The sequence below is a fragment of the Anolis sagrei genome, chromosome X, assembly GCF_037176765.1.
Source record: "Anolis sagrei isolate rAnoSag1 chromosome X, rAnoSag1.mat, whole genome shotgun sequence".
In the NCBI taxonomy this organism is placed as follows: domain Eukaryota; kingdom Metazoa; phylum Chordata; class Lepidosauria; order Squamata; family Dactyloidae; genus Anolis; species Anolis sagrei.
Window position 1 is genome coordinate 79,796,997 of NC_090034.1, and position 27,997 is coordinate 79,824,993.

Genomic DNA, 27,997 nt, shown 5'->3' on the forward strand with positions numbered 1-27,997 from the left:
TTTAACTTGGAGACAAAAACCAGGAGCCACTTAGAAAGGAAATGATTTAATAAAATGTTTCATAATTGTAGGAGGGGACCGAAATGCTTTTGACCTCGAGGTTTACTCGAACCAGGTGCTGAATTTGTTTTTTGGGGAAATATGGAAGATCTATTACCATACCCACCCTCCTTGTTTGCTTGCAGTTCCCCAAGGGTCCTTCCAATTCATTTGAAAACCTGCCCATTCCAGAAAGAGCAGATTAATTGTCCAAGATTGTTTGGTCCTAGTTTTAATAACGGAAATAATAATGGCTATAAGTAGACTTATATGGTTGGGATTGGACTTTAATAGATTTGCAACATTTATATTTACCTAGAGACAGCAAAGTCCATTGTACAATGGTAGCCAGTCAAGTAACTCCTGTGATCCAGGCACTGGGTGGGAAGTTGTGGGACGCATCAGAAATTCCGATGCAGATTGGGAAACCCATGCCAGTGCCTGGATGTACATCTGGCACTTGGTGGAAGTTTTAAGCAGAGGCTGGAGGGCCATCTTTTGGGAGTACTTTGATTATGTGTTCTTGCCAGGCAGGAAGAGGCCCTTGGGATCTCTTCCAGCTCAAGTTCTGTGATTTTTTCAATTCATTAGCAGGGTTTTATTGCATTTCTGCTATCTACCTACAGGTTCATAAAGTTACGAAACATAGACCACTGTGTAGAATTTCGGCCCCGTTACTAGCTAAAAGGCAAAGTTAAGGTTCCTTTTTTCGTTTACCCCAAGTCTATTTGGGGGCCTTTCCACACAGCCATATAACCCAGAATATCGAGGCAGAAAATCCCACAATATCTGCTTTGAACTGGGTTATCAGAGTCCATACTGCCATATATTCCAGTTCAAAGCAGGAAATGTGGGATATGATTTAGTTTCGTGGAAGAGGCCTAAGCTTTTGCCCCTGTAGGATACTAGCAGGACTTTCAGCTGCTTTCTAGAATGGGCAACATGAGGAGTTGGATGTACTCCTCTCCCACTGTCATTTTACTTATTAATAATTTAGAAACAGGAAACTGAAAGGGGAATTGGGTTGTTGTGAGTTTTCCGGGCTGTATGGCCATGTTCCAGAAGCATTCTCTTCTGAGGTTTCGCCTGCATCTATGGCAGGCATCCTCGGAGGTTGCGAGGTCTGTTCGAAACTAGGAAAATGGGGTTTATATATCTGTGGAATTGTTGAACAGAAAGGAAGAAACCATTAAAATGAACAAAATCTGGCTACCAGTATTATAAAACTCCAAAATCATAACAGTAATTAAAGAACAGCACTCAAAAACAGGGGAATTCCAGACCAGAAGCAGTCAGGGCCAGCTAATCATTTCCCAACAAAGGATTCCCCCAGGCAGTAAGAAACCAGACCTTGAAGCTGCTGAGCCATTAAATGCTAATCTAGGTGGCCAATTGAAACATTCACGCTTTCCTCAAGCAGACAAGAGTTCTTTCTTCCACATTCTGCAGATATAAAAACCCAATTTTCCTAGTTTCCAACGGACGTCACAACCTCTGAGGATGCCTGCCATAGATGCAGGCGAAACGTCAAGAGAGAATGCTTCTGGAACATGGCCATACAGCCCAGAAAATTCACAACAACCCAGTGATTCCGGCCATGAAAGCCTTCGACAATACATTGAAAGGGGAATGATAAAAGGGTCAAAGCCCTGGCTGCAGCCATCAACCCAAACTAACTGTCAGCATCTCCCAGTCCCTATTGTAGTAACTGAGCTCCCAACTAAGCTATTTCCATCTTAGAGCTACAAAAGACAAAGAACTAGCTGTGGAAGTTGGGTTCCAAACAGCAACCATCATCAAACCTTGGTCCACAAAGGATGCTGCTGTCATTTTTCATTTCTACCTTGGTCCTTGTCCTGTATGAACCCAGCTGTCAGGAAAATGAGGGGAATGGATAAAACAGGAGGGCCACTGGTCCCAACTGGCAGCCGCATGTCAATCATACAAAAAGGAGTGAGGAACAGAGAGACAAAAGCAGGAGTAATGGCCTTCCCTGAGTGAGAAGCTACCCAGTCCTTGGCCTGGCACTGGCGCAGCAAGGGCTGTGCGAACGGAGGAATGGACGCTGTATTCCCAGGGCTAGTTCTTGCTGAAGCCCGAGGGGTTCTGTGACTGCCATGTCCACAAATCCTCACCTGAAAAGAGAAGAAAAGTAAGCAATGGGTACATTACTAGGAGGGGTAGTGAGTCCGTGGGGTCTTCCTTATGTTTCCAAAAGGGATTGCATAATTGGGAATGCTTTCCTCAGCATTCCTCAACCTGGGGATCACAAGGGAGGTATCAGAGGGGTCGCCAAAGACCATCAGAAAGCACAGTATTTTCTGTTAGTCATGGGGATTCTGTGTGGGAAGTTTGGCCCAATTCTCTCGTTGGTAGGGTTCAGAATGCTCTTTGATTGATGACAAATCCTAGGAACTACAACTCCCAAATGTCAAGGTCCATTTTCCCCAAACTCCACCAGTCTTCACATTTGGGCATATTGAGCATTCGTGCCAAGTTTGGTCCATATCCATCATTGTTTGAGTCCATAGTACTCTTTGGATGCAGGTGAACTACAACTTCAAAACTCAAGGTCAATGCCCACCAAACACTTCCAGTATTTTCTCTTGGTTATGGGAATTCTATGTGCCAAGTGTAGTTCAATTCCATCATTGGTGGGGTTCAGAATGTTCTTTGATTGTAGGTTAAATATAAATCCCAGCAACTACAACTCCTAAGTGACAAAATCAAACCCTCCCCTAATCCCACCAGTATTCCAATTTGGGCGTATTGGATATTTGTGCCAATTTGGTCCAGTGCATATCAGATATTTCCATTATGATTCACAACAGTAGCAAAATTACAGTTATGAAGTAGCAACAAAATAATGTTATGGTTGGGGGTCTGAGGAACTGTATTATGGAAGGTTGGGAAACACTGATCTAGCTAGAGGTCCTGCATTGAGCAGGGAGGACTCCATCGCCTATGGGGCCCCTCCCTTCCAACTCTATGAGAACAATGCAGCCTTCATTTATTTCTGTTCTCCAACTAGTTTCATTAGGCAACCCAATAGACAAGTATGGAAGGGAAGATGGAAAGCTTATTTCCTAACTTGAAAAGGAGGGTGGATTAGGCCAGGGACCATGTGGCTCTACTTACACATTTTGTCCAGGCCAAAGACTGCTTTCCAGCCCAGCTCCTCTTCTGCCAGGGCTGGGTTTGCAAAGCACGAGGCAATGTCCCCTTCCCGCCGTGCGACGATCTTGTACTTTATCTGAAACAGAGGGGAAAATGCCCAAACCGTTCAGCTATTGGCAGATCTGACTGGATGAGATATAGTCATGTGCCACAGGATGGGGTATATGAAGTGACTACAGTCTGTGAGAACCATGGAGGCACTTGCATGCATTAAACCAAGTGTCGGTAAAGCTTTTCGCCTGACATTAAGTCCAGTCGTGTCCAACTCTGGGGGTTGGTGCTCATCTCCATTTCTAAGCCGAAGAGCCGGCATTGTCTGTAAACATCTCCAAGGTCATGTGGCCAGAATGACTGCATGGAGCGCTGTTACCTTCCCGCCGGAGCGGTACCTATTGATCAACTCACATTTGCATGTTTTCAAACTGTTAGGCTGGCAGAAGCTGAGGCTAACAGCGGAAGCTCAGGCCACTCCTCGGATTCAAACCTGTGACTTTTCGGTCAACAAGTTCAGCAGCTCAGCGGTTTAACCCACTGTGCTATCGGGGACTCAAAACCAAGTGTCGCTGGCTGCAATAAAGATTGACAGGCTGGCCAGCGCAGGCCGAGGGGGACAAAGGGTACACACACAGGCCAGTGGGATACTACCCCTGTATAGATAGTAATTTTTTGCTGCCACCAATTGATTAATAAGGTTTCTTTTGCTGCCACCATTTATTGATACATAGGCTTCCTCCTTTTCTAGAATGTTCAAGAAGACACACAAACTCTTCAGTTGAAATAAAACAAGAATATGTTGTTTATTTTGTTCTTGAACAGTAAAGATGCGTAGTGGTTCCAATAGTCTATCAGGCTTTACTTATACAGAGAATGGTTTTATAACTTTAGTTTCTTAAAAATAATGTTCCACACACAGGAATACAAACAGGTTATTTTGAACCTTTTGAATCCTCTTTCCACACCAGCACTCTTAACACTATAGAGGCTCACTATATTTCTTCTCCTTCTCCCTGAAGGCATTAATTACTCTTCTCAAAGAGGCATCTTACTAATAAAAGTTCCCAAAACTTCTTTCCTTCCTTCCCATTCAAATCTCCTAAACTAACCCTTCAAACTCCAAACTGAACAAACCTCTGGCTGCATTAACTCTTTCCTTCCCTCTGACTCTGGACATCAATGTTTGCTAAGCATCTCCTCCAATTTCATCAGCCAATCAGACTGCACTTTCAGCTAGGAAGCTCTCCTTAGCTTTTTAAAGCCAGGCCTGTAACTGCCTGTACACCAACCTTGTAAGGCAGGCTAATCCGTTACACTGGGGATGTTGGGATTTGCAGTTCAAGAAACCCATCTTTGGCATTTAGATGACTTAAACAGAGATGACCATGGCTTCATCTCCCCTTTCTCAAGACACCAGGATTAAAAATGGAGAGGGCTAATATACCTTTGATAGGTTGCATAGAGGATGGAGTTTCATCATGGGTTGCTTGTTACCAGGTTACATCACAAGTTAGTCTGCTGAACCATGAAAAGTATAGGAGCCTTCCCCAATTTTCAATCTTAAAAAGAATTCATACCCTTCCCACATACCCCCATGGGCTTTTTACTATACCTCCTTTCCTGATGCCTTTTCCATGGCTTTCACCATCTGCAGGACCGAGTAGCCAGTACCTGTTCCCAGGTTGTAGATCTGCAAGAAGGCACATCTTTGTCATTAATCCAGGCTGGCATTTCACTTGGGACTTGTGTCTTCATAAATAGCCTTATGCATGCACAGAATTGAACTGAGTAATTCAGCAAGTCCATATTCATGGAGGAAGCAGCTACGATGCAATAGCTGTCTGTGCAGAAAAGATTCCAAAACAAGGGTTGCATGAAGAAAATCAATGCTCCAAATCAAAGCCGGGCTTCCTACCTTGCAGCCACAATTCTCCTTGAGCTTCTTCAATGCTGCAATGTGTCCCTTGGCAAGATCCACCACATGGATGTAATCCCGAACGCCTGCCAGAAACAAGGAAGGGAGTCAGCCAACATCACGTTCATCCTGTCTGAGCCATCCTTCACCCAAGTTTAACTAGCAGTGACTTGGTTTTCAAGCTAATCCCAGGCAACCCACCTGTCCCATCTACTGTACTGTAGTCGTTCCCAAATACGTTCAGGTACTCTCTGCGTCCTACAGCCACCTGGAGAGAAAATTAAAGATGGGGGGAGGATGGAGTTAACAGAAATATCTCATCACAATAGACTGGATGCTCTCAAAGGTAGACAGGTCTGGTACCTGGGCAACATAAGGCATCAGGTTGTTTGGGATCCCTTGGGGGTCCTCTCCAATTCTTCCTGATTTGTGAGCTCCGATGGGGTTGAAGTACCGCAAGAGAACAGCATTCCAATCCTGCGAGAATGAGCACAGAGAGCAACATGCTTGTGTTCTATATGATTATATTATAAACACAGGAGCCCCAGGTGGTGCAATGGGTGAAACCCTTGTGCTGACAGGACTGATCGACCGACAGGTAGGTGGTTCGAATCCGGGGAGCAAGGTAAGCTCCTGTCTGTCGAGCTCCAGCTTCTCGTGGGGACATGAGAGAAGCCTCTCACAGGATGGTAAAACATCAATCCCTGGGCAGCATCCTTGCAGACGGCCAATTCTCTCACACCAAAAACGACTTGCAGTTTCTCGTTGCTTCTGACACAATATATACACACACAGAGAGAATTATATAAAGCCGCTCTAAATACTCTAAAGCAGGTATGGGCAAACCCAGGCCCGGATGTGGCCCCTTGGACTATTTTCTCAGGCCCTCCTCTCACCATCCTATTCTTCCTTTCTCCTTCCCTCTCTCCATTACTTACCTCCCTCTTTCTCATTCCCTCCTTCTCTTCCACCCTTGCTTCTCTCTTATCAATCCTTCCCTATCTCTTTCTCCTTCGTTCCTTTCCTTTTGTCTTTGCTTCCTTTTTTCTTTCTTTCTTTCTTTCTTTCTTTCTTTCTTTCTTTCTTTCTCCTTCCCTCCCTCCCTCCCTCCATTCTCTTCCACCCTTCCTTCTCTTTTTCCTTCCCCCTTTACTCCTAGGAGATGTTTAGCTGGGAGAAGAGAAGGTAGAGAGGGAACATGAGAACCATGTTTCAAGATTTTAAAGGGTGTCCCATTGAGGAGGGAGGGGGAAAACTGACTTTCTGCTGCTCTAGAGACTAGGGCAATGGGTTCAAATGGCAGGGAAAGAGATTTGACTAAAAAGATTAGGAAGAACTTCCTGAGAGTAAGCTGTTGGAGAGTGGCATAGGCTGCCTCAGAGTGTGGTGGTGGAGTCTCCTTCTCTTGAGGCTTTTCGTGGTGTGCCTTCTGCATGGAAGAGGGTTGGACTGGATGGTCCCTGGAGGTCTCACCCAGCTCTAGGATTCTAGGATTATATATCAGCAGTAGGCAATACGGGGTCTAATGGGTACACTTTTTCTCTCCCATCCACCATCTCGTTTTGGGATCCAAACGTTTCCCATCTTTCCTTCACTTTCTGCCCTGAAAGAGAAGAGGAAGGGGAGGAAAGGGAAGGGAGGGGATTTGGGGAGAACCCCCTCCCACACGGCCCACTCATCCCACTCTGGCCCACCATGCAGCACCCTAATTAGAAAGTTTGCCCATGTCTGCCCAAGAGGCGCCAGGTCTACATCTGATCTTGGACTGGTGAGTACTTGGATGACACAACAAATAAAATGTGTTATATGTTGTGTTTCAAAGGAAGGAAGTGGAGAAACCATATCTCAGTCTTCCTTGACTAAGGGCCCTTCCACACAGCCTTATAACCCAGAATATCAAGGTAGAAAATCCCACATTGTGTGCTTTGAACTCGGTTATCTGAGTCCACACTCAGATAATGTGGGATTTTTTGCATTGATATTCTGAGATATAGGACTGTGTGGAATGGCCCTAAGAAAAACCTTATTACATTAATAGGGTCAAAATAAGCCAACAGACGTTTGGAAGCTCTCCCTCTCTTTCCACATTATCAATGGGTTATCTCAATCACGCAGGTCCCAGCTCCACATTTGTCAGACTTGACTGGACTCTTGGAAGTCTCTCATTCATATGGTTAAGAAAGCCAGCTTAACAGCACATAACAACAACTACAATTAAATACAATCGGAGCAGGGTCTCCGAGGAGGAGGACATTGCAGGAATACTGCTTTCTTACAGGCTCTGCCTTGCACAAGTCTCGGATCATCTCTTCAATGAAATATTTGGATTTGCCGTAAGGGTTGGTACAGCCTCCAACTGGATGCTTTTCGTCAAGGGGAAGGTAGGCCGGGTCTCCATAGACGGTGGCTGAACTGCTGAACACCAGGTTCTTGACTCCGTGCACTTTCATGGTCTGAGGAAGGCAGGGAAAATAAAGAGTAGCAAAGGTTCAAGCTTCACAAGCATTCCTTCTCCCCAATGTGAGTCTCATCCAGGCCTTCCAACCCTGTGCCTTCCAACCAAGCCACTCACCTCCAGCAGCCGGATGGTCCCTGTCAGATTCACCTTGTAGTACTCCAGCGGCATTTGGACCGACTCTCCCACAGCTTTGAGACCCGCAAAGTGTATCACTGCAGAGAAGTGATGCTGCAGGAAACAGGCGTTAAAGGGCATTGTTGTCATCCTTGTCATGGTAATGCAGAGCCAGAAAGTGCATTTTCCATTCCCATCCCTTCTATGGTATTCTTCTCCCCGAGAGAGAAGTCAACATCCTATTAGGGACTTATACAGGGGTTAAGTTGCATTCTGGGCACATAGCAATTTCCCTGGGCAATGCGCAAGGTTTGCACCCAGATCACAATGACATGAGCAGATGGGACCATTGTGGATACAGAAGTGCATTAACAAACACAGAAAAGTGTGTGAATGGACATTGTGTTTGGGCACCACAATTGGTCAATGGGTTGTCCGCTACCAGTCCATACACATTGTGCTTTCTTGGTACCAGCTCAGGTGTTGCGTGGTGGAGGATCTCAGCTGAGAGTTGGTTTGAAGGTAGACAATGAACTATTTATTTATTTATTTATTTACTTTGCTTCTATACCGCTGTATCTCAAGCCCGAAGGCGACTCACAACTATGGTTGTGTCCAGCTACTTGGTGGTCAAAGTGGAGCTCCACTTGCAGAAGAACTTCATGCGCAACACCACTATAACGTTCAGAGAGCAGCGTGTATGTGGGCATGGCATTAAGGCAACCACTGGAGGCCAATGTGCATATCCTGTGCTCTGCTAGTACAGGCAGTCTCCAAGTTACGATCAAGGTAGGTTCTATAGGTTTGTTCTTAAGTTGAATTTGTATGTAAGTTGGAACAGATACATTTTGAAGTGTAATTCTAGTCCCATCTATATGTGTGTGTCTGTGTAAACTTTGGATAGCATAAGTAAAGGTAAAGGTTTTCCCCTGACATTAAGTCCAGTCGTGTCTGACTCTTGGGATTGGTGCTCATTTCCATTTCTAAGCCAGAGCATTGTCCGTAGACACCTCCAAGGTCATGTGGCTAGCATGACTGCACGGAGTGCCGTTACCTTCCCGCCGGAGCGGTACCTATTGATCTACTCACATTTGCATGTTTTTAAACTGCTAAGTTGACAGAACCTGGGGCGAACAGTGGGAGCTCACCCCACTCCCTGGATTCGAATTGCCGACCTTTTGGTCAGCAAGTTCAGCAGCTCAGCAGTTTAACCCACTGCACCACCGGGGGTTCCCTTGGATAGTATAGGGAAGAGTTAACGCCCTTTGGGATTTGTTTTGCTTTCTGTGCCTCTGTTCAGAAGATTTCTTCCACTGTTTGTCCCTGTAAGAATAGGATTTTGAAACAATTGGCTTGTGGAAACATAGATTGGAGAGAAAGCTTCAGTGGAAACATCTTTTCCCCATTATTTATTTATTTACTTACTTACAGTATTTATATACCGCTTTTCTCACCCCTGGGGGGACTCAAAGCTCTACTCTTCCAGGAGTAGATTTCCCTTCCAAGGGGTAGATTTCTCTCGTTTTTTGTTGTCTCAGCCCCGTTCTTAACTAGGAGTCATTTGTGAGTCGGATGTTTGCACCAGGACTGTGGCGCAGCTGTCTGGGAGTCAGCTGCAATAAGATCACTACTGGCCAAAAGATCATGAGTTATAAGCCAGCCTGGGTCGGAGTGAGCTTTTGACCAATTTGTGGAGCTTGCTGTCGACCTTTGCAGCCTGAAAGACAGTCGTACCTGTCAAGTAGGAAATTTAGGTACCGCTTATGAGGGGAGGCTAATTTACGATGCCATAAAAATCTCCAGCAAGCATGCAAAGAATGAGGAAGTACTTCATCAGTGTCACAAATGGACGGTGAAGCAACAGCTCCCCTGGTGGCCAGAATACCCTCATGAAAAGCTGGAATATTAAATAGCCTCTGTGTGTCTATTTATGTTGTGTGTCTATGGCATTGAATGTTTGCCATGTATATGTACATTGTAATCTGCTCTGAGTCCCCTGCGGGGTGAGAAAGGCGGAATATAAATACTGTAAATAAATAAATAAATAAATAAATAACTTGGGGACTGCCTGTATAGAGGAAGCATGCTGTAACCCTACCGATGGATATTTATGCTATCCTGATGCAAGATCCTGGCCCTTACCTTCTTGAAGAGGTTCTGTAGGCCCGTCTCATCAAGAATGTCCAGCTCGTGGAATGGGATCTTTTTCCCGACGATTTCTTCCACCCGCCGAATACTCTCAGGAACCATATTGCTTCCTGGGGAAAGAGCGTACTTGTGATGCTGTGCTGAGGGGTCCTCGTTCCCAATAGTTTTGTATACATGGGCCCTTGGGCTTGTGCTGGGCTTTGGTTCCAGGATCCTTCTGGAAACCCAAACCAGTGGATGCTCGAGTTCTTAATTACTTATAGTGAAAATGCCTTATACAAGATGTAAAGTCAATAGGGACAGAATGGATGGTAAATATATCATAGAATCATAGAATCAAAGAGTTGGAAGAGACCTCATGGGCCATCCAGTCCAACCCCCTGCCAAGAAGCAGGAATATTGCATTCAAATCACCCCTGACAGATGGCCATCCAGCCTCTGTTTAAAACATTCCAAAGAAGGAGCTTCCACCACACTCCGGGGCAGAGAGTTCCACTGCTGAACGGCTCTCACAGTCAGGAAGTTCTTCCTTATGTTCAGATAGAATCTCCTCTCTTGTAGTTTGAAGCCATTGTTCCGCGTCCTAGTCTCCAAGGAAGCAGAAAACAAGCTTGCTCCCTCCTCCCTGTGGCTTCCTCTCACAAATTTATACATGGCAATCATATCTCCTCTCAGCCTTCTCTTCTTGAGGCTAAACATGCCCAGCTCCCTAAGCCGCTCCTCATAGGGCTTGTTCTCCACACCCTTGATCATTTTAGTCACCCTCCTCTGGACACATTCCAGCTTGTCAATATCTCTCTTCAATTGTGGTGCCCAGAATTGGACACAATATTCCAGGTATGGTCTAACCAAAGCAGAATAGAGGGGTAGCATTACTTCCCTAGATCTAGACACTATGCTCCTATTGATGCAGGCCAAAATCCCATTGGCTTTTTTTGCCACCACATCACATTGTTGGCTCATGTTTAACTTGTTGTCCACGAGGACTCCAAGATCTTTTTCACACGTACTGCTCTCGAGCAAGGCGTCCCCCATTTTGTATCTTTGCATTTCGTTTTTCCTGCCAAAGTGGAGTATCTTGCATTTGTCACTGTTGAACTTCATTTTGTTAGTTTTGGCCCATCTCTCTAATCTGTCAAGATCGTTTTGAATCCTGCTCCTGTCCTCTGGAGTATTGGCTATCCCTCCCAATTTGGTGTCGTCTGCAAACTTGATGATCATGCCTTCTAGCCCTTCGTCTAAGTCATTAATAAAGATCCTGAACAGGACCGGGCCCAGGACGGAACCCTGCAGCACTCCACTTGTCACTTCTTTCCAAGATGAAGAGGAAGCATTAGTGAGCATCCTCTGGGTTCGTCCATTTAACCAATTACTGATCCACCTCACCGTAGTTTTGCCTAGCCCACATTGGACTAGTTTGTTTGCTAGAAGGTCATGGGGGACCTTGTCAAAGGCCTTACTGAAATCCAGTGGTTCTATCACGGCATTCCCTGCATATATCATCTTAGGATGCATCTACACCAGGCATGGACATACTTTGACCTTCCTTCAAATGTGCTTAAGCAGCTGAGGGGAGAAAGGAAAGGGCCTGACGCTGTTGGGAATTGTGGGAGTTGAAGTCCAAAACATCTGGAGGGGCCAAATTTGCCCATGCCTGTGCTGGATGGACTTACCTCGAATGGCATTGTGGAAGTTGTCAATGACCACGGGGGCAAAGCCAGCCTCAACCAGCTCCAGCACACAGTGGCTGCCTATGTAGCCGGCTCCACCCGTCACCAGGATTTCTTCGGCCATGATTCCCTGAAAGAGAGGAGAGAAACCGCTTGAGAAAAGAGGACTGGTTTGAAGCAAACTTTCTGAGAAGCAGGATTGCCAAGTGTCAAAGGTGAAAATAAGGGACATAATAACAGTAACTCGAAGTTCCTGTCGCCTAGATGAAAACAGAGTAATAGGATATTAAACCTGTATATTCCAAACAGTATTTTAGCTTTGGAGTCACATACATTTTGATAAACAATGAAAACAATACAGACTCGACAAGTTTTATAATCATTAATTACAAAGAAATTGTACTACACAGAGAAGCCATTGAAAGCCACAAAAATGTGGACAATTTCAACAGAAAGGAAGAAATCATGAAAATGAACAAAATCTGGCTATAAGCTTCTCGGGCTGTATGGCCATCTTCCAGAAGCATTTTCTCCTGACCTTTCTCCTGCATCTATGGCAGGCATCCTCAGAGGTTGTGAGGTCTGTTGGAAACTAGGAAAATGGGGTTTATATATCTGTGGAATGTCCAGGGTGGGAGAAAGAACTCTTGTCTGTTGGAGATTGGTATGAATGTTTCAATTGACCACCTTGATTAGCAATTAATGGCCTAGCAGTTTTCAAGGTGTGGCTTCTTACTGCCTGGGAGAATCCTTTGCTGAGAGGTGATTAGCTGTCCCTGATTGTTTATTTCCTGGAGCTTGAAAAACTTACAGCAACCCAGTCATATAATACATAATAATATAAAGTATAATAAAAATAGTAATAATATACAATATAATATTACAATGATAATATTATAATACTTATAGTTTGGTGAGGTAGTAGTCTTTGGCAGAGAAGGCTAATAATAATAACAATAATACCCCATATCTAGCAAGAGCAATCTTCCAATGTTTTTGGCCTTCAACTTCCCGAATAGTATACTATATAGTATACTAGCCGTCCCCTGCCACGCATTGCTGTGGCCCAGTCTGGTGATCTGGAAAATAAGGTAATGGTTTCTAATAGATCTAATTCCTTTATGTTTGTGGGTAAACAGTATTCCTTGTTGTTTCTAAGTCAGTGTTGATGTGGAGACTGTTTCGTTTGTCCACTCTGGAACATGCAACATATAATTGTCCTTCTTTAGGGATCCCTTTCAAATCTATGATACCATATCTGTGTGTGTGTGAATCATATCTATCTATCTATCTATCTATCTATCTATCTACCTATGGCTGGATGGCTCTTTGTCAGGAGGACTTTGATTACGTTTTCTTGCCCTGATGAAGGGAGTTGGATTGGATGGCCTTAAGTAATTTCTGTTGGTCATGGGGGTTCTGTGTGGGAAATTTGCCCCAGTTCTATCATTTGTGGGGTCCAGATTGCTCTATGATTGTAGGTGAAATATAAATCCCAGTAACTACAATTCCCAAATGTCAAGGTCTATTTCCCCCAAACTCCATCAGTGTTCATATTTGGGCATATTGAGTATCTGTGCCAAGTTTGGTCCAGATCCATCATTGTTTGAGTCCACAGTGCTCTCTGGATGTAGGTGAACTACAACTCCCAAACTCAAGGTCAATGCCCACCAAACCTTTTCAGTATTTTCTGTTGGTCAGGGGAGGACTGTGTGACAAGTTTGGTTCAATTCCATCGTTGATAGAGTTCAGAATGCTCTTTGACTGTAGGTGAGCTATAAATCCCAGCAACTACAACTCCCAAATGACAAAATCATAATTTTTGAGTGATGGTCATTCCTTGTGTTGTGAGACGTTTTGTTGCCAAATTTGGTGTGATTTCGTTCATTGGTTCTTTTGTTTTTAAGGTAGTCGTTATGCACAGAGCATTTATATATATTATATAGATAATCCCATAGACCAGTGGTTCTCAACCTGGGGTCCTCAGATGTTTTTGGCCTTCAACTCCCCGAAATCCTAGTAGCTGGTAAACTGGCTGGGATTTCTGGGAGTTGTAGGCCAAAAACATCTGGGGACCCCAGGTTGAGAACCACTGCCATAGACACAAAGCGGAGGGACAGGCTTAAGCCCCATATCAAGGGTTTGGAGAACAAGCCCTATGAGGAGTGGCTTAAGGAGCTGGGCATGTTTAGCCTGAAGAAGAGAAGGCTGAGAGGAGATATGATAGCCATGTATAAATATGTGAGAGGAAGCCACAGGGAGGAGGGAGCAAGCTTGTTTTCTGCTTCCTTGGAGACTAGGACGCGGAACAATGGCTTCAAACTACAAGAGAGGAGATTCCATCTGAACATGAGGAAGAACTTCCTGACTGTGAGAGCCGTTCAGCAGTGGAACTCTCTGCCTCAGAGTGTGGTGGAGGTTCCTTCTTTGGAAGCTTTTAAACAGAGGCTGGATGGCCATCTGTCAGGGGTGATTTGAATGCAATATTCCTGCTTCTTGGCAGGGGGTTGGACTGGATGGCCCACGAGGTCTCTTCCAACTCTTTGATTCTATGATTCTATGTGAGAGGAAGCCACAGGGAGTAGGGAGCAAGCTTGTTTTCTGCTTCTCTGGAGACTAGGACGCGAAACAATGGCTTCAAACTACAAGAGAGGAGATTCCATATGAACATGAGGAAGAACTTCCTGACTGTGAGAGCCATTCAGCAGTGGAACTCTCTGCCCCGGAGTGTGGTGGAGGCTCCTTCTTTGGAAGCTTTTAAACAGAGGCTGGATGGCCATCTGTCAGGGGTGATTTGAATGCAATATTCCTGCTTCTTGGCAAGGGGTTGGACTGGATGGCCCATGAGGTCTCTTCCAACTCTTTGATTCTATGATTCTATCTCCTGTCCCATGTTACACGTTAAGCATCCCCTATCCAGAATTCCAAATACTACAAAACCAAGTTGCTTCTGGTGTGAGAATTGGCTGCCTGCAAGGACGTTGCCCAGGGAACGCCCAAATGTTTTACCATCCTGTGGGAGGGTTCTCTCATGCCCCCGCATGGGAAGCTGGAGCTGACAGATGGGAGCTCACCCTGCTCCTCGGATTCGAATCGCCGACCTTCTGGTCAGCACTCCTGCCGGCGCAAGGGTTTAATCCATTGCTGTATTGGGGCTCTGGAGTATTGGGTGCAAAGAAGGCAACGCTCTTGGACAAACATTGATGAGGACCGAGCCACGCACACAAAAAGAAAAGTGAATTTCTTCATGGCGGACTGGTTTCAAATGCATTCAGAAGAGAGAAAACTGGCCACCCAGCAGGCTTCTGGCCAAAAGGTTTGCATGTCTCCCTTTCCAGTGTGGCTTCCCTGTGAAAGAGCCTTCAGTCCTTCTTCTTCTCGGGGACCAAAGCAAAGCCTCCACAGGAAGGGATGGGCAGCACATGGAAGGCATTGCGTCCCAAATGGAGATTTTAGGACAAGACACGCCTCAAGTCTGGAGCTGGAAGGGTTGAGTCTCTGCCTGGAAGAGGAGCTGCCCCTGAAAGAAAAATAATAGGCTCGCTCCCCAAAGTGAGAGAAACACTCATCTGTATGTATCTGTGTATTTCTGATTTATGGGGATCCTGAAGCCAAATTATTATGAGGTTTTGTCTTGGCAGATTTTTTTCAGAGAGAGTTTGGCATTGCCTTCCACGTAGGCTGAGAAAGCATCATACAATCATAGAGTTGGAAGAGATCCCAAGGGCCATCCAGTCCAACCCCATGATGCCAGGCAGGAAAAAACACCCCCGACCGATAGCCATCCAGCCTTTGTTTAAAAGCCTCCAAGGAAGGCGCTTCCACCACGATCTCGAAGTAGAGAGTTCCCCTGGTTTTTTTTAATCTAACTACAGGAATTTATTTAGAAAAGGATATGCAAAAAGGGGAAAGGCAATTCCCAAAAAGCAGTAGAAAAGGTGCTATAAAAGAGCAGTAGTCCATATATACAAAGTTCAATCTATCTCTATATATAAAAATGCTCAGTGCATAATGAGTACCTTAAAAACAAAAGAACCAATGAACGAAATCACACCAAATTTGGTAACAAAACGTCTCACAACACAAAGAGTGACCATCACTCAAAAATTATGATTTTGTTATTTGGGAGTTGTAGTTGCTGGGATTTATAGTCACCTTATAGGAGCCCCCGGTGGCGCAGTGGGTTAAAGCACTGAGCTGCTGAGCTTGTTGATCAAAAGGTCATAGGTTCGATTCCGGGGAGCGACGTGAGCTTCCGCTGTCAGCCCTAGCTTCTGCCAACCTAGCAGTTTGAAAACATGCAAAATAAAATAATGATAAAGTGTTGGTTTCTAATATATATAATTTCTTTATGCTTGTGAGTAAACAATATTTCTTGTTGTTTCTTTGTCATTGTTGATGTGGAGATTGTTTGCCTACTCTGGGATATGCAACATGTCATTGTCCTTCTTTAGGGGTCCCTTTTAAATCTGTGATACTATATCTGTGTGTGTGTGAATCATATCTATCTCTCTATAACTATGGCTGGATGGCTCTTTGTCAGGAGGGCTTTGATGTTTTCTTGCCCTGGTGAAGGGAGTTGGACTGGATGGCCTTAAGTATTTTCTGTTGGGGGTTCAGTGTGGGAAGTTTAGCCCAATTTTATCACTGGTGGGATTCAGAATGCTCTTTGATTGAGGGTGAACTGTAAATCCCCGTAGCTACAACTCTCAAATGCCAAGGTCTATTTTCCTCAAACTCCATCTGTGTTCATATTTGGGTGTATTGAGTATTTGTGCCAAGTCTGGTCCAGATCCATCATTGTTTGAGTCCATGGTGCTCTCTGGATGTAGGTGAACTACAACTCCCAAACTCAAGGTCAATGCCCACCAAACCCTTCCAGTATTTTCTCTTGGTCCTGGGAGTTCTGTGTGCCAAGTTTGGTTCAATTCCATCATTGATGAAGTTAAGAATGCTCTTTGATTGTAGGTGAACTATAAATAAATCCCAGCAACTACAACTCCCAAATGACAAAATCATAATTTTTAAGTGATGGTCACTCCTTGTGTTGTGAGACGTTTTGTTGCCAAATTTGGTGTGATTTCGTTCATTGGTTCTTTTGTTTTTAAGGAACTCGTTATGCACTGAGCACTTATATATATATAGATTACTCTGCTAAGTAATGTTAGAGAATAGACACATTATTACATTTCCACATTTAATAACGTTCTACCAATTTGTAAATTCCACAATTGGCAAATTTGAATTCTCTTTACTCAGTTTTCCCAGAAAGGACTGAACGCAAAAGTAGGAAGCATTACTCCTTGAGACTACAAGGCCCACCATCCCCAGCAAGTATGGGGATTCTGGGGTTTAGAGTAACTTTTCCCTGCTGAGATGCACATGGGTAGGATTTCATTCTTTAAGGCGTCCACTCAAATAATATGAAAATAGCAACCCCAACACATTTCCCTAAAAGAAACCCCTCCAAAATTGGAGTCAAAGGGAAACAATGGTAACATATAGGTTTCCCTTACTATCTCAGTCGGGCCTGCATCACATCCTAAACCAAACCCATTGACTTTTGCCCCAGCAAAAGCATTTTGCCAAATATAGCATCAGGACACTGCTGTTTTGTTTGGTTTTCATAATCTCCGCTATTAGCCAAAACAGGAGCTCAAATGGCTATTAGCGGCTCTGAGGCTTTTCCCCCAGCTCTTCCTCCTGGCCGGACGGACGGACCATCTGCTTGGGAGGCTTTTTTGGAGTGCAGCCCGGCATAACCTCTGCTCTGTCCAAACACAGCCCTGAAATCCATTTTTGGTTTCCTTTATAATCTGCAATCTTTGCTTTAGAATGATTAATGCTGCAAGCGCCCTCTGCCAGGACAGACAAAGGATATCTAATGCTTTCGGCTATTTCTCAACTCCCTTCCAACAGATTAACCAGATATAGATGGACCGATGGACAGATAGATAAGGTAGGTAGGCAGTTAGTTAATTAGTTAGTTAGGTAGATAGATAGACAGAAAGACAGGGTAGGTAGATAGAGAGATGGATAGGATAGATCAGCATTTCTCAACCTGAGGGTCGGGACCCCTGGAGGGGGGGTCACGAGGGGGTGTCAGAGGGATCGCCAAAGACCATCAGAAAACACAGTAATTTCTGTTGATCATGGGAATTCTGTGTGGGAAGTTTGGCCCAATTGTTGGTGGGGTTCAGAATGCTCTTTGATTGTTGGTGAACTATAAATCTCAGCAACTACAACTCCCAAATGTCAAAGTCTATTTTTCCCAAACTCCACCAGTGTTCACATTTGAGCATATTGAGTATTCATGCCAGCTTTGGTCCAGATCCATCATTTGAGACCACAGGGCACGCTGGATGTAGTTGAACTACAACTCCAAAACTAATTTAACTAATTTATGATGCCATAAAAACTCCAGCAGCCGGCGAAACAATGAGGAAGTACTCCATCAAGTGTCACAAGTGGACCATGAAGCGACAGCTCCCCCGGTGGCTGGAATTTGAGCATACCCTCATGAAGCTTAATTGGCCTCTGTGTTTATCTATATATGTTGTGTGTCTATGGCATTGAATGTTTGTCATGTATATGAACACTGTAATCTGCCCTAAGTCCCCTTAGGATGAGAAGGGTGGAATATAAATACTGTAAATAATAATAATGATGATACTAATGTCCACAAAACTCTTCCAGTATTTTCTGTTGGTCATGGGAGTTCTGTGTTCAATTCCACCATTGCTGGAGTTCAGAATGCTCTTTGATTATAGGTTAACTATAAATCCCAGCAACTACAACTCCCAAGTGATAAAAAATGTAGTTAGTTCTTTATTATTGTAAATTTTGTGACTTTTTAAGATTGGACTCTGCATCTTTGCCTGCCTAAGCTCTAAATTCTTTAGAGCCACATCGCATGGCACTTCACACTTTGTTAGCTGTGAGCTAAATTCTCAACTTTTAGTATCCTTGTATTGTCGAAGGCTTTCATGGCCGGAATCACTGGGTTGTTGTAGGTTTTTTCGGGCTATATGGCCATGGTCTAGAGGCATTCTCTCCTGACGTTTCGCCTGCATCTATGGCAAGCATCCTCAGAGGTAGTGACGTCTGTTGGAACTAGGAAAAAGGGTTTATATATCTGTGGAATGACCAGGGTGGGACAAAGGACTCTTGTCTGCTAGAGGTAGGTGTGACTGTTTCAACTGAACACCTTGATTAGCATATAATGGCCTTACAGTGCCTGGAGCAAACTTTTGTTGAGAGGTGATTAGATATCCTTGTTTGTCCTTGTCCTCTAAAATTACAACAGCACAACAACAGAGAGGAAACAAACAAGGACATCTAATCACCTCTCAACAAACATTTGCTCCAGGCACTGTAAGGCCATCAAATGCTAATCAAGGTGGTCAGTTGAAACATTCACACCTAGCTCCAGCAGAAAGAGTCCTTTGTCCCACCCTGGTCATTCCACAGATATATAAACCCTTTTTCCTAGTTCCAACAGACCTCACTACCTGAGGATGCCTGCCATAGATGCAGGCAAAACGTCAGGAGAGAATGCCTCTAGACCATAGCCATATAGCCCTAAAAACCTACAACAACCTGTTTATGTTTTTGGATGCTCTGCTATATTTTTGGGTAGTTTTCCCTAACGATTGTTAGATGGACAGGTACTTTAGATAGATGATAGATAGCTACTATAGACAGACATAAATAGAAACAACAGATAGATAGACAGACAGACAGACAGACAGACACACACACACACACACACACACTGTATGGATAATTATAGGCAAGTTGAAGATCCCTTATCCAGAATTCCCAAATCCTAAATATTCCCAGACCGTGGCTGAGATAGTGACTCTTTTGCTTCCAGGTGGTTCCATACTTTATGTAATGCATTAAAAATCTTGCGTATAAAATTACCTCCAGATAATTATGTGTACAAGGTACAGGTGAGACATCAAGGAATTCCATACTTAGACCTAAGTCCCATCTCCAAATTTACACAAGTAAATGTAAACACAGGTATCCCAAAATCCAAAATAACTATATCCAAAATATTTTGGGCCCCAAGCGTTTAAGGATAAGAGTGACGCAACCTGTATTAGTTCAGCTGAATACCTGGACCCAGAGGTGTGCCAAGGCGTAGAGTGGGCATCCACCCAAATAATATGAAAGCCAACTATGTGGCCTCATGCCAGCTGCTTCAGGCAACAGGATATAAAAGGTGGCAAAAGTTACACCAAAAGTTGTAACAGGGAAAGGCATGACTTAGGGTGCATCTACACCAGGCATGGGCAAACGTGGGCCCTCCAGGTGTTTTGGACTTCAACTCCCACCATTCATAACAGCTGGTTAGGAATTGTGGGTAGTTGAAGTCCAAAACACCCAAGGGCCCAAGTTTACCAATGCCTGATCTACACTGTAGAATGAATGCAGTTCAACATCATTAGGAACTGCCCTGGCTCAATGCTATATAGTCCTGGGATCTGCAGTTTGGTGGGACACAGCCCTCTTTGGCAGGAGAGAAGGCTCCAGGCCTTGCAAAACTCCAGCTCCCAAGATCCTATAGCAATGAGCCATGGTGGTCCAAGTGAGGTCCATTTGCGATCATTCTACAGTGAATCAACCCACAATGAAATGGAAGACTGCTAAGAAAGCTATTCAAGATAGTCATATTCAGAGGCTGATTCACACATTAACTCTGTTTGTTCACTAAATACACAAATTGGCCACATCAGCAATGGCACACCTTCCAGGATCTGAGAACAACTCTGACAAGTCCTACTTGGCTGACAAAGAAGGAAGACAAGGTTCAAAATGCAAGAAAAGAATTGGGAAAGCCCTTTCGAATTTTCCCTTTTGTTCCTCATTCAGGTTTACATGCCAGAACATTGCAAACTGCATGCTAAAAAAGTACACAAACATGTGTGTCATTTCTGACTACAGAAAGACATCATGCAAAGGAAAATATGAAAGACAAGACGGAAAAAATCTAAGTGGTTTATACCCAGGGTGCCTCTACACCAGGCATGGGCAAACCTCGGCCCTCCGGGTGTTTTGGACTCCAACTCCCACAATTCCTAACAGCCTACCGGCTGTTAGGAATTGTGGGAGTTGGAGTCCAAAACACCCAGAGGGCCGAAGTTTGCCCATGCCTGCTTTACACTGTTGAATTAATGTGGTTTGACTCCACTTGAACTGCCATGGCTCAAGGCTATGGAATCCTGAGAGTTGTTTGCCAAACGACAACTTCCAGGATCTCATTGCATTGAGCCGTTCATGAATTTTGCAATGTAGATCCACCCCCATCTATAGTGGTTTGTTTTCTTGGGGAGTGTAACTCTGGAAACCTGGGTTTGAATCTCCATTCGGCCATCAAAACCCACTCAACAATTCACATTCATTCAGGCCAATTGGTGTTAGGATTTTTGTGTGTTAGGGAAAACTATCCAAGAACAGCAGAGCATCCAAAAATATGCAAAAACAGGATACTTATAGTTGAGCATTCATCTCACAGCAAGCAGAGCGTGAAGTGCCATGTGGCTGCAAATAATTTAGAGCTTAGGATGCAAACATGCAGAGTTCTGTCTTTAAAATTGCAAAAGGTTTATTTACAAAAATAATATCTTCATTTCTTAGTAGTAGATGGAGCCCCCGGTGGCGCAGTGGGTTAAACCCCTGTGCTGGCAGGACTGAAGATCGACAGGTCACAGGTTCAAATCCGGGGAGAGGCGGATGAGCTCCCTCTATCAGCTCCAGCTCCTCATGCGGGGACATGAGAGAAGCCTCCCACAAGGATGATAAAAACATCAAATCATCCGGGCATTCCCTGGGCAACGTCCTTGCAGACGGCCAATTCTCTCACACCAGAAGCGACTTGCAGTTTCTCAAGTCGCTCCTGACACGACAAAAAAAAAAAGTAGTAGATAACTGCATCTGAGGTACACTAACTAACTCCATGTCTTCTAGGGTTCAAAGAGAGGGGAGAATCTCCAAGTGCACATTTCTCCTGGCACACAAGCAGAGAGAGATCTCAATACACACAGAACACACTAAGTAAAAATAGAAAGCCAAAGACAAAAAGCATGTACCTGCAAAATATCCATTCTACATATTCATTCAGTTGCTTCCAGCTCTTTGTGACCAGTCAAGCCAGTCACTTCAAGGATATTTTTTTTCCTTGTCAGGAACGACTCAAGAAACTGCAAGTCGCTTCTGGTGTGAGAGAATTGGCCGTCTGCAAGGATGACCGGATTTTTTTTGGTTTTACCATCTTTGTGGGAGGCTTCTTTCATGTCCCTTTGTGGGGAGCTGGAGCTGACAGAAGGAGCTCATCCATGCTCTCCCTGGATTTGAACCTGAGACCTGTTGGTCTTAAGTCCTACCGGGTTTAACCCACTGCGCCACCGAGGGCTCCTATAGGATACCATCCATCCATCTTGCCCTTGGTCGGCCCCTCTTCCTTTTTCCTTCCATTTTCCCCAGCATCATTGTTTTCTCCAAGCTATCCTGTCTTCTCATTATGTGGCCAAAGTACTTCATCTTTGCCTCTACTATCCTTCCCTCCAATGAGCAGTTGGGCTTTATTTCCTGGAGTATGGACTGGTTGGATCTTCTCGCAGTCCAAGGCACTCTCAGAACTTTCCTCCAACACCACAGCTCAAAAACATCTCTCTTTCTTCACTCAATTTTCCTTATGGTCCAGCTCTCACATCCGTAGATTATTGTGGAGAACATCATTTCTTTAACTATGCGGATCTTTGTTGCCACTGTGATGTCTCTATTCTTCACTATTTTATCAAGATTGGTCATTGCTCTCCTCTCAAAAAGTAAATATCTTCTGATTTCCTGGCTGCAGTCTGCGTCTGCAGTGATCTTTACGCCTAGAAACACAAAGTCTGTGACTGCCTCCACGTTTTCTCCCTCTATTTACCAGTTATCAATCAGTCTGATTGCTATAATCTTGGGTTTTTTAAATGTTTAACTGCAACTCAACTTTTGTGCTTTCACCTTTCACCTTGGTTAGAAGGCTCCTCAGCTCCTCCTCACTTTCAGCTATACAAGTGGTATCATCTGCATATCTAAGGTTGTTTATGTTTCTTTCAGCAATTTTAACTCCAGCCTTGGATTCATCACGTCGCATGATGTGTTCTGCATACAAGTTGAATAGGTTGGGTGAGAGTATACAACCCTGCCGTATACCTTTCCCAATCTTGAACCAGTCTGTTGTTCCATGGTCCGTTCTGACTGTTGTTACTTGGTTGTTATACAGATTCCTCATACTTACTAAAATCATAATAGTAAGTAAGGAACAGCATTCAAAAACAGGGGAACTCCAGACAAGAAGGGACAGCTAATCACCTTTCAACAAAGGATTCCCCCAGGCAGTAAGAAGCCAGACCTTGAAAACTGCTAGGCCATTAAATGCTAATCAAGGTGGCCAATTGAAACATTCGCACCTAGCTCCAACAGACAAGAGTTCTTTCTCCCACCCTGGACATTTCCCAGATATATAAACCCAATATATTCCAGATATATAAACCCAAGGTGGCTTGATGTCCCCATACTACCAAGAACTTGCCACAATTTATTATGATCCACATAGTCAAAGGCTTTAGAATAGTCAATAAAACAGAAATATATGTTTTTTTTCTGAAATTCCCTGCCTTCTTCCATTATCCAGCGGATATTGGCAATTTGGTCTCTCGGTCCTCTGCCTTTTCTAAACCCAGCTTGTACATCTGGCAACTCTCCCTCCATGTATTGCTGGAGTCTTCCTTGCAGGATCTTGGTAAGAAAAATAAGTGCTACTGTATGAAAGTTTTGAGCAGTCTTTCTCATTTCCCTTTTTTGGTATGGGTATATAAGTTGATTTTTTTCCAATCTGATGGCCATTCTGTGTTTTCCATATTTGCTGGCATATGGCATGCATCACCTTGACAGCATCCTCTTTCAAGATTTTAAACAGTTCAGCTGGGATCCCTTAGTCTGTCCATTCTACATAACCAATCAGAATGAGAGCAGAAACAGAGAGAAGAGAAGGAATTGGTACATTCCAACTGTCATTCAGGAGATAGGGAGGGATTTCCGTCAGCCTATTCTAAGCTAACTAACTACTCCTCATTGAGGACTGTAGACTTGGGCAATGTGAGGTTGAATTCCAACAACAGGAACAAATCTTGCTAAAGACGACCCAGGGAAAGGGTCACTGTAAATTGGAAACTACTTGGTGACACAACTACTATGAACGTGTGACCTGTTAACATTTTGCAAGACTACAGCTTCCATCTTTGGCTAAGGATGATGGGAGCTATAATCACAGCAGGAGGATTATGTATCTCCTCCATTCACAGAAGGAGGATTATCTGCATAGCTTCCCATCAAGCGCTTGGGCTAGAAAAGATTTCTGACAGTGACCCCATAATAGGTGACAGCAGGATTGAAGAGAAACAACTGGAAAAGCTGACACGATATGAGGATTTAAAGATCGAACTGCAAAGACTTTGGCACAAGCCAGTCAAGGTGGTCCCAGTGGTGATTGGCACACTGGGTGCAGTGCTTAAAGACCTTGGCCTGCACTTAAACACATTTTTTTTTGTCGTGTCAGGAGCGACTTGAGAAACTGCAAGTCGCTCCTGTTGTGAGAGAATTGGCCGTCTGCCCAGGGGACACCTGGATGATTTGATGTTTTTATCATCCTTGTGGGAGGCTTCTCTCATGTCCCCGCATGAAGAGCTGGAGCTGATAGAGGGAGCTCATCCGCCGGATTCGAACCTGCGACCTGTCGGTCTTCAGTCCTGCCGGCACAGGGGTTTAACCCACTGCACCACCAGGGGCTCACTTAAACAGCGCCACTTAAACATAATGGGTGCTGACAAGATTGCCATCTGTAAGCTGCATACGGCCACTTTACTGGGATCTGCATGCATTATTCACCGATACATCACACGGTCCTAGGCACTTAGGAAGTGTCCGACGTGTGATCCAATACAACAGCCAGCAGAGTGTCTGCCGTGGACTCATCTTGTTGTGTTTCAAATAAATCATCATCATCATCATCATCATTATCTTTATTTATATTCCACTCTATCTCCCCAAAGGGACTCAGGGCAGATTCCAAACATAAAAGCCAAACATTCAATGCTCAAATACAAAAACAACAATGCACTAATATCATACTTCTGTGCAAATATTTTAAAAGACAAAGAACCATTTATCAAGACATCAACACACAGAAACTAATTTGTCGGAATGGTAGCATAAGATCCTTTGTTATGAACCATCTCTAAAATTTAGCAAGTTTCAGCGACCAAACAACACATACGTTAGGTATAGTGCATGTAGGAATTCGAGCGACTTTCAGGTGTTGCAATGCCTAGGATTCCTCACTACAGGCAATACTGTCTGGGGCACGTGGGACTTGCAGTCCTCCAGCATCAGAACAGCGACATGCTTCCCCTTCCAGTATACCATGATCTTAAAACATGTTCTGCTTGCTAAATAGATTCAAAGGGCAGTTAGGCTGAAAATAAGCAGGTAAAGCTTTTTACTCTCCCATAAAGCCAAGTAAGCATTCAGGAATCTAGTGTTTGCCTCCGGCAACAAGAAGCACCTCCTGTCACTTTGAAGATGGATATGTGTGTATACGTGTGTGTAGATATATATATATATATATATATATATATATATATACCACAGAGACATTCACCATAAATATAATGTATGTGTATAAACATATTTGTTATATTATGAATATATTTACACAAACACGTATTCTAAGACACACTTTTCCTCCTTATAAACTTCTCTAAAAACGGGGTACATCTTAAAAATATATATTCATAAAGCTTTTTTCCTTTGTTGGTAATACTGAAGTAAATCTTACAATCGATGGTGTCTTAGAATCAAAGGAATACAGATAGGCACACATGCATATAGGGTGTGCCAAAAGTCACAAAGGGGCTTCATTCAATATTTAATAACTCCTCCATTGGGTTGCTGTGAGTTTTCCGGGCTGCATAGCCATGTTCCAGAAGCATTCTCTCCTGACGTTTCACCCACATCTATAGCAGGCATCCTCAGAGATTGAGGGGTCTGTTGGAAACGAATTAAGTGAGGTTTATATATCTGTGGAATGTCCAGGGTAAAGTCTTGTCTGCTTGAGGTATATATGAATGTTGCAATTTGCCACATTGATTAGGATTTAATGGCCTTGCAGTTTCAATGCCTGACTGGTTGCTGCCTGGAAGGATCCTTTGTTGGGAGGTGTTAGCTGGCCATGATTGTTTCTTGTCTGGCATTTGCCTGGGCTTTTTTTAAATTGTTGTTCTTTATTTACTGTCCTGATTTTAGAGTTTATTTTAATACTGGTAGCCAGGTTTTGTTCATTTTCATGGTTTCCTCCTTTCTGTTGAAATTGTCTACATGCTTGTGGATTTCGGTGGCCTCTCTGTGTAGTCTGACAAGGTGGTGGATAGAGTGGTCCAGCATTTCTGTGTTCTCAAATAATATGCTGTGTCCAGGTTGGTTCATCAAGCATTCTGCTATGCAGCTATGAACAAGTTAGCCATAGCAGACCACCTGATGGACCAACCTGGATACAGCATATTATTTGAGAACACAGAAATGTTGGACCACTCTAACAACTACCAGTATTAAAAAAAAACTCTAAAATCAGGATAGTACATAAAGATGAACAGTAAAAAAAAACTGGGGAATTCCAGATAAGAATCAATCAGGGCCAGCTAACACCTATCAACAAAGGTTCTCCCCAGGCAGCAACTAGCCAGGTCTTGAAACTGCAAGGCCATTAAATGCTAATCAAGGTGGCAAATTGCAACATTCACACGTACCTCAAGCAGACAAGACTTCATTCCTTCACCCTGGACATTCCACAGATATATAAATCTCACTTACTTAGTTTCCAACAAACCTCACAACCTCTGAGGATGCCTGCCATAGATGCAGGTGAAATGTCAGGAGGGAATGCTTCAGAAACATGGCCACACAGCCCAGAAAACGCACAGCAATCCAGTGATCCTGGCCATGAAAGTCTTCAACAACACAACTCTATTATTTTTGTTTTTAATTTACAATTCCAAAGCATCATATACAGTACATATAGGAAACGAACTTATATTATGTGCGAAAAAACAAATCTCATCAATGGCATTCAGTGCCATAGCATCATATCTATTATATCCAGGACCCCTTTCTGACTTTGGGCCTGACCTGCATGTATACCTAAACTGGATATATATAACTCCATATATGTATGCATATGTATAAGATAAACACATACTGAGTACATGTAGTTTGAGTGAATAGGAATCCACAAAGAGTTCATGCTAGAATAATGTTTAAAGTCCTTTGAAAAGTCATGTATTAGGCTTTGTACACAATGAATGAAAGGCTGAATATCTATATGTGAATTAAAGATATATATATATAGAGAGAGAGAGAGAGAGAATATATATTGTATTTTAAGATACACAGTCCCCACTATAAACATCTGTATTTGTGTGTGTGTGTGTGTGTGTATGTATAGAAGGTAAAGGTTTAAGTCTAGTCGTGTCTGACTCTGGGGGTTGGTGCTCATCTCCATTTCTAAGCTGAAGAGCCAGCGTTGTCCGTAGACACCTCCAAGGTGATGTGGCCGGCATGACTGCATGGAGCACCGTTACCTTCCCGCTGGAGTGGTACCTATTGATCTACTCACATTTGCATGTTTTCGAACTGCTAGGTTGGCAGAAGCTGGAGCTGACAGCGGGAGCTCATGCCGTTTCCCGGATTTGTACCTACGACCTTTCGGTCAACAAGCTCAGCAACTCAGTGATTTAACACACTGCTCCCTGTATCTGTATGTGTGTGTGTGTGTGTATATATATATATATCCTTTAGATGGTATTGAACTTAGTGAAGGTTTTACAAAGAAATACAGTATATGTATGCAAGTATGTATACATATACATATATATATATATATATATATATATATACATACTTGCATACATACATATATATGTATATGTATACATACTTGCATACATATATATGTATGTGTGTGTGTATATATATACACACACACATACAGATGCATACTCCTTTACACACATATAAACATATCCTGTACAAGGAAAAAAGTGGGTGAGAGAAACTTCTATTATATACAATAATCATCCTTTCCAATATTGTTAAGAAACACAAATAGAAACATATGACCATGAAAACACATACATTAGAAGACACAGATCTAAGATGAAAACACATTAAAACAATCAGTGATTGACATTAACAACCCAGGCCCAACCTGTCCTCATGAATATGCAAATGTGAGCGCACACCTGGCTGACTTACCTGCAGCCCCGCCGGCGCCGCCTTGGCAATGTGGCCTCATTCTGCCGCGCGGCTCCTTTAAGAACTTCCCCCTTCCGCCACGCCCCCTTGAAGGGATTGGCCACGCCCCCAGCCCGTCGC

The 27,997-nt window shown here is 43.7% G+C and overlaps 1 protein-coding gene across 3 annotated transcripts; it reads right to left on the reverse strand.

Moving 5' to 3' along the window:
- Nucleotides 1-30: 30 nt before the first annotated feature.
- On the reverse strand, nucleotides 31-27,929 carry GALE (UDP-galactose-4-epimerase). Of its 3 annotated transcripts, none has more exons than XM_060784254.2 (11): nucleotides 27,878-27,929; nucleotides 11,519-11,645; nucleotides 9,840-9,955; nucleotides 7,698-7,811; nucleotides 7,402-7,578; nucleotides 5,489-5,602; nucleotides 5,327-5,393; nucleotides 5,126-5,211; nucleotides 4,823-4,900; nucleotides 3,178-3,292; nucleotides 31-2,174 (listed from the first exon to the last, which is right to left on the reverse strand). In XM_060784254.2, exons 2-11 carry the CDS (start codon nucleotides 11,637-11,639, stop codon nucleotides 2,119-2,121), a joined length of 1,044 nt encoding a protein of 347 aa, XP_060640237.2. In that variant the 5' UTR covers nucleotides 11,640-11,645; nucleotides 27,878-27,929; the 3' UTR covers nucleotides 31-2,118. The 3 variants fall into 3 exon arrangements, with proteins under 3 accessions (XP_060640237.2, XP_067316667.1, XP_067316666.1); XM_067460566.1 differs by having other exon boundaries at nucleotides 27,865-27,919; XM_067460565.1 differs by lacking the exon at nucleotides 27,878-27,929 and adding an exon at nucleotides 25,407-25,485.
- Between the last annotated feature and the right edge of the window lie 68 nt (nucleotides 27,930-27,997).

Coding starts and splice junctions, on each gene's coding strand:
- GALE (XM_067460565.1), bottom strand. CDS start 25,451: ATGTGTGCCTATCTGTATTCCTTTGATTCTAAGACACCATCGATT. Junction 7,579..7,697: donor GGACCATCCGGCTGCTGGAG/GTGAGTGGCTTG, acceptor TGCCTTCCTCAG/ACCATGAAAGTGCACGGAGT. Junction 5,212..5,326: donor CAGTACAGTAGATGGGACAG/GTGGGTTGCCTG, acceptor TGTTTCTGGCAG/GCGTTCGGGATTACATCCAT.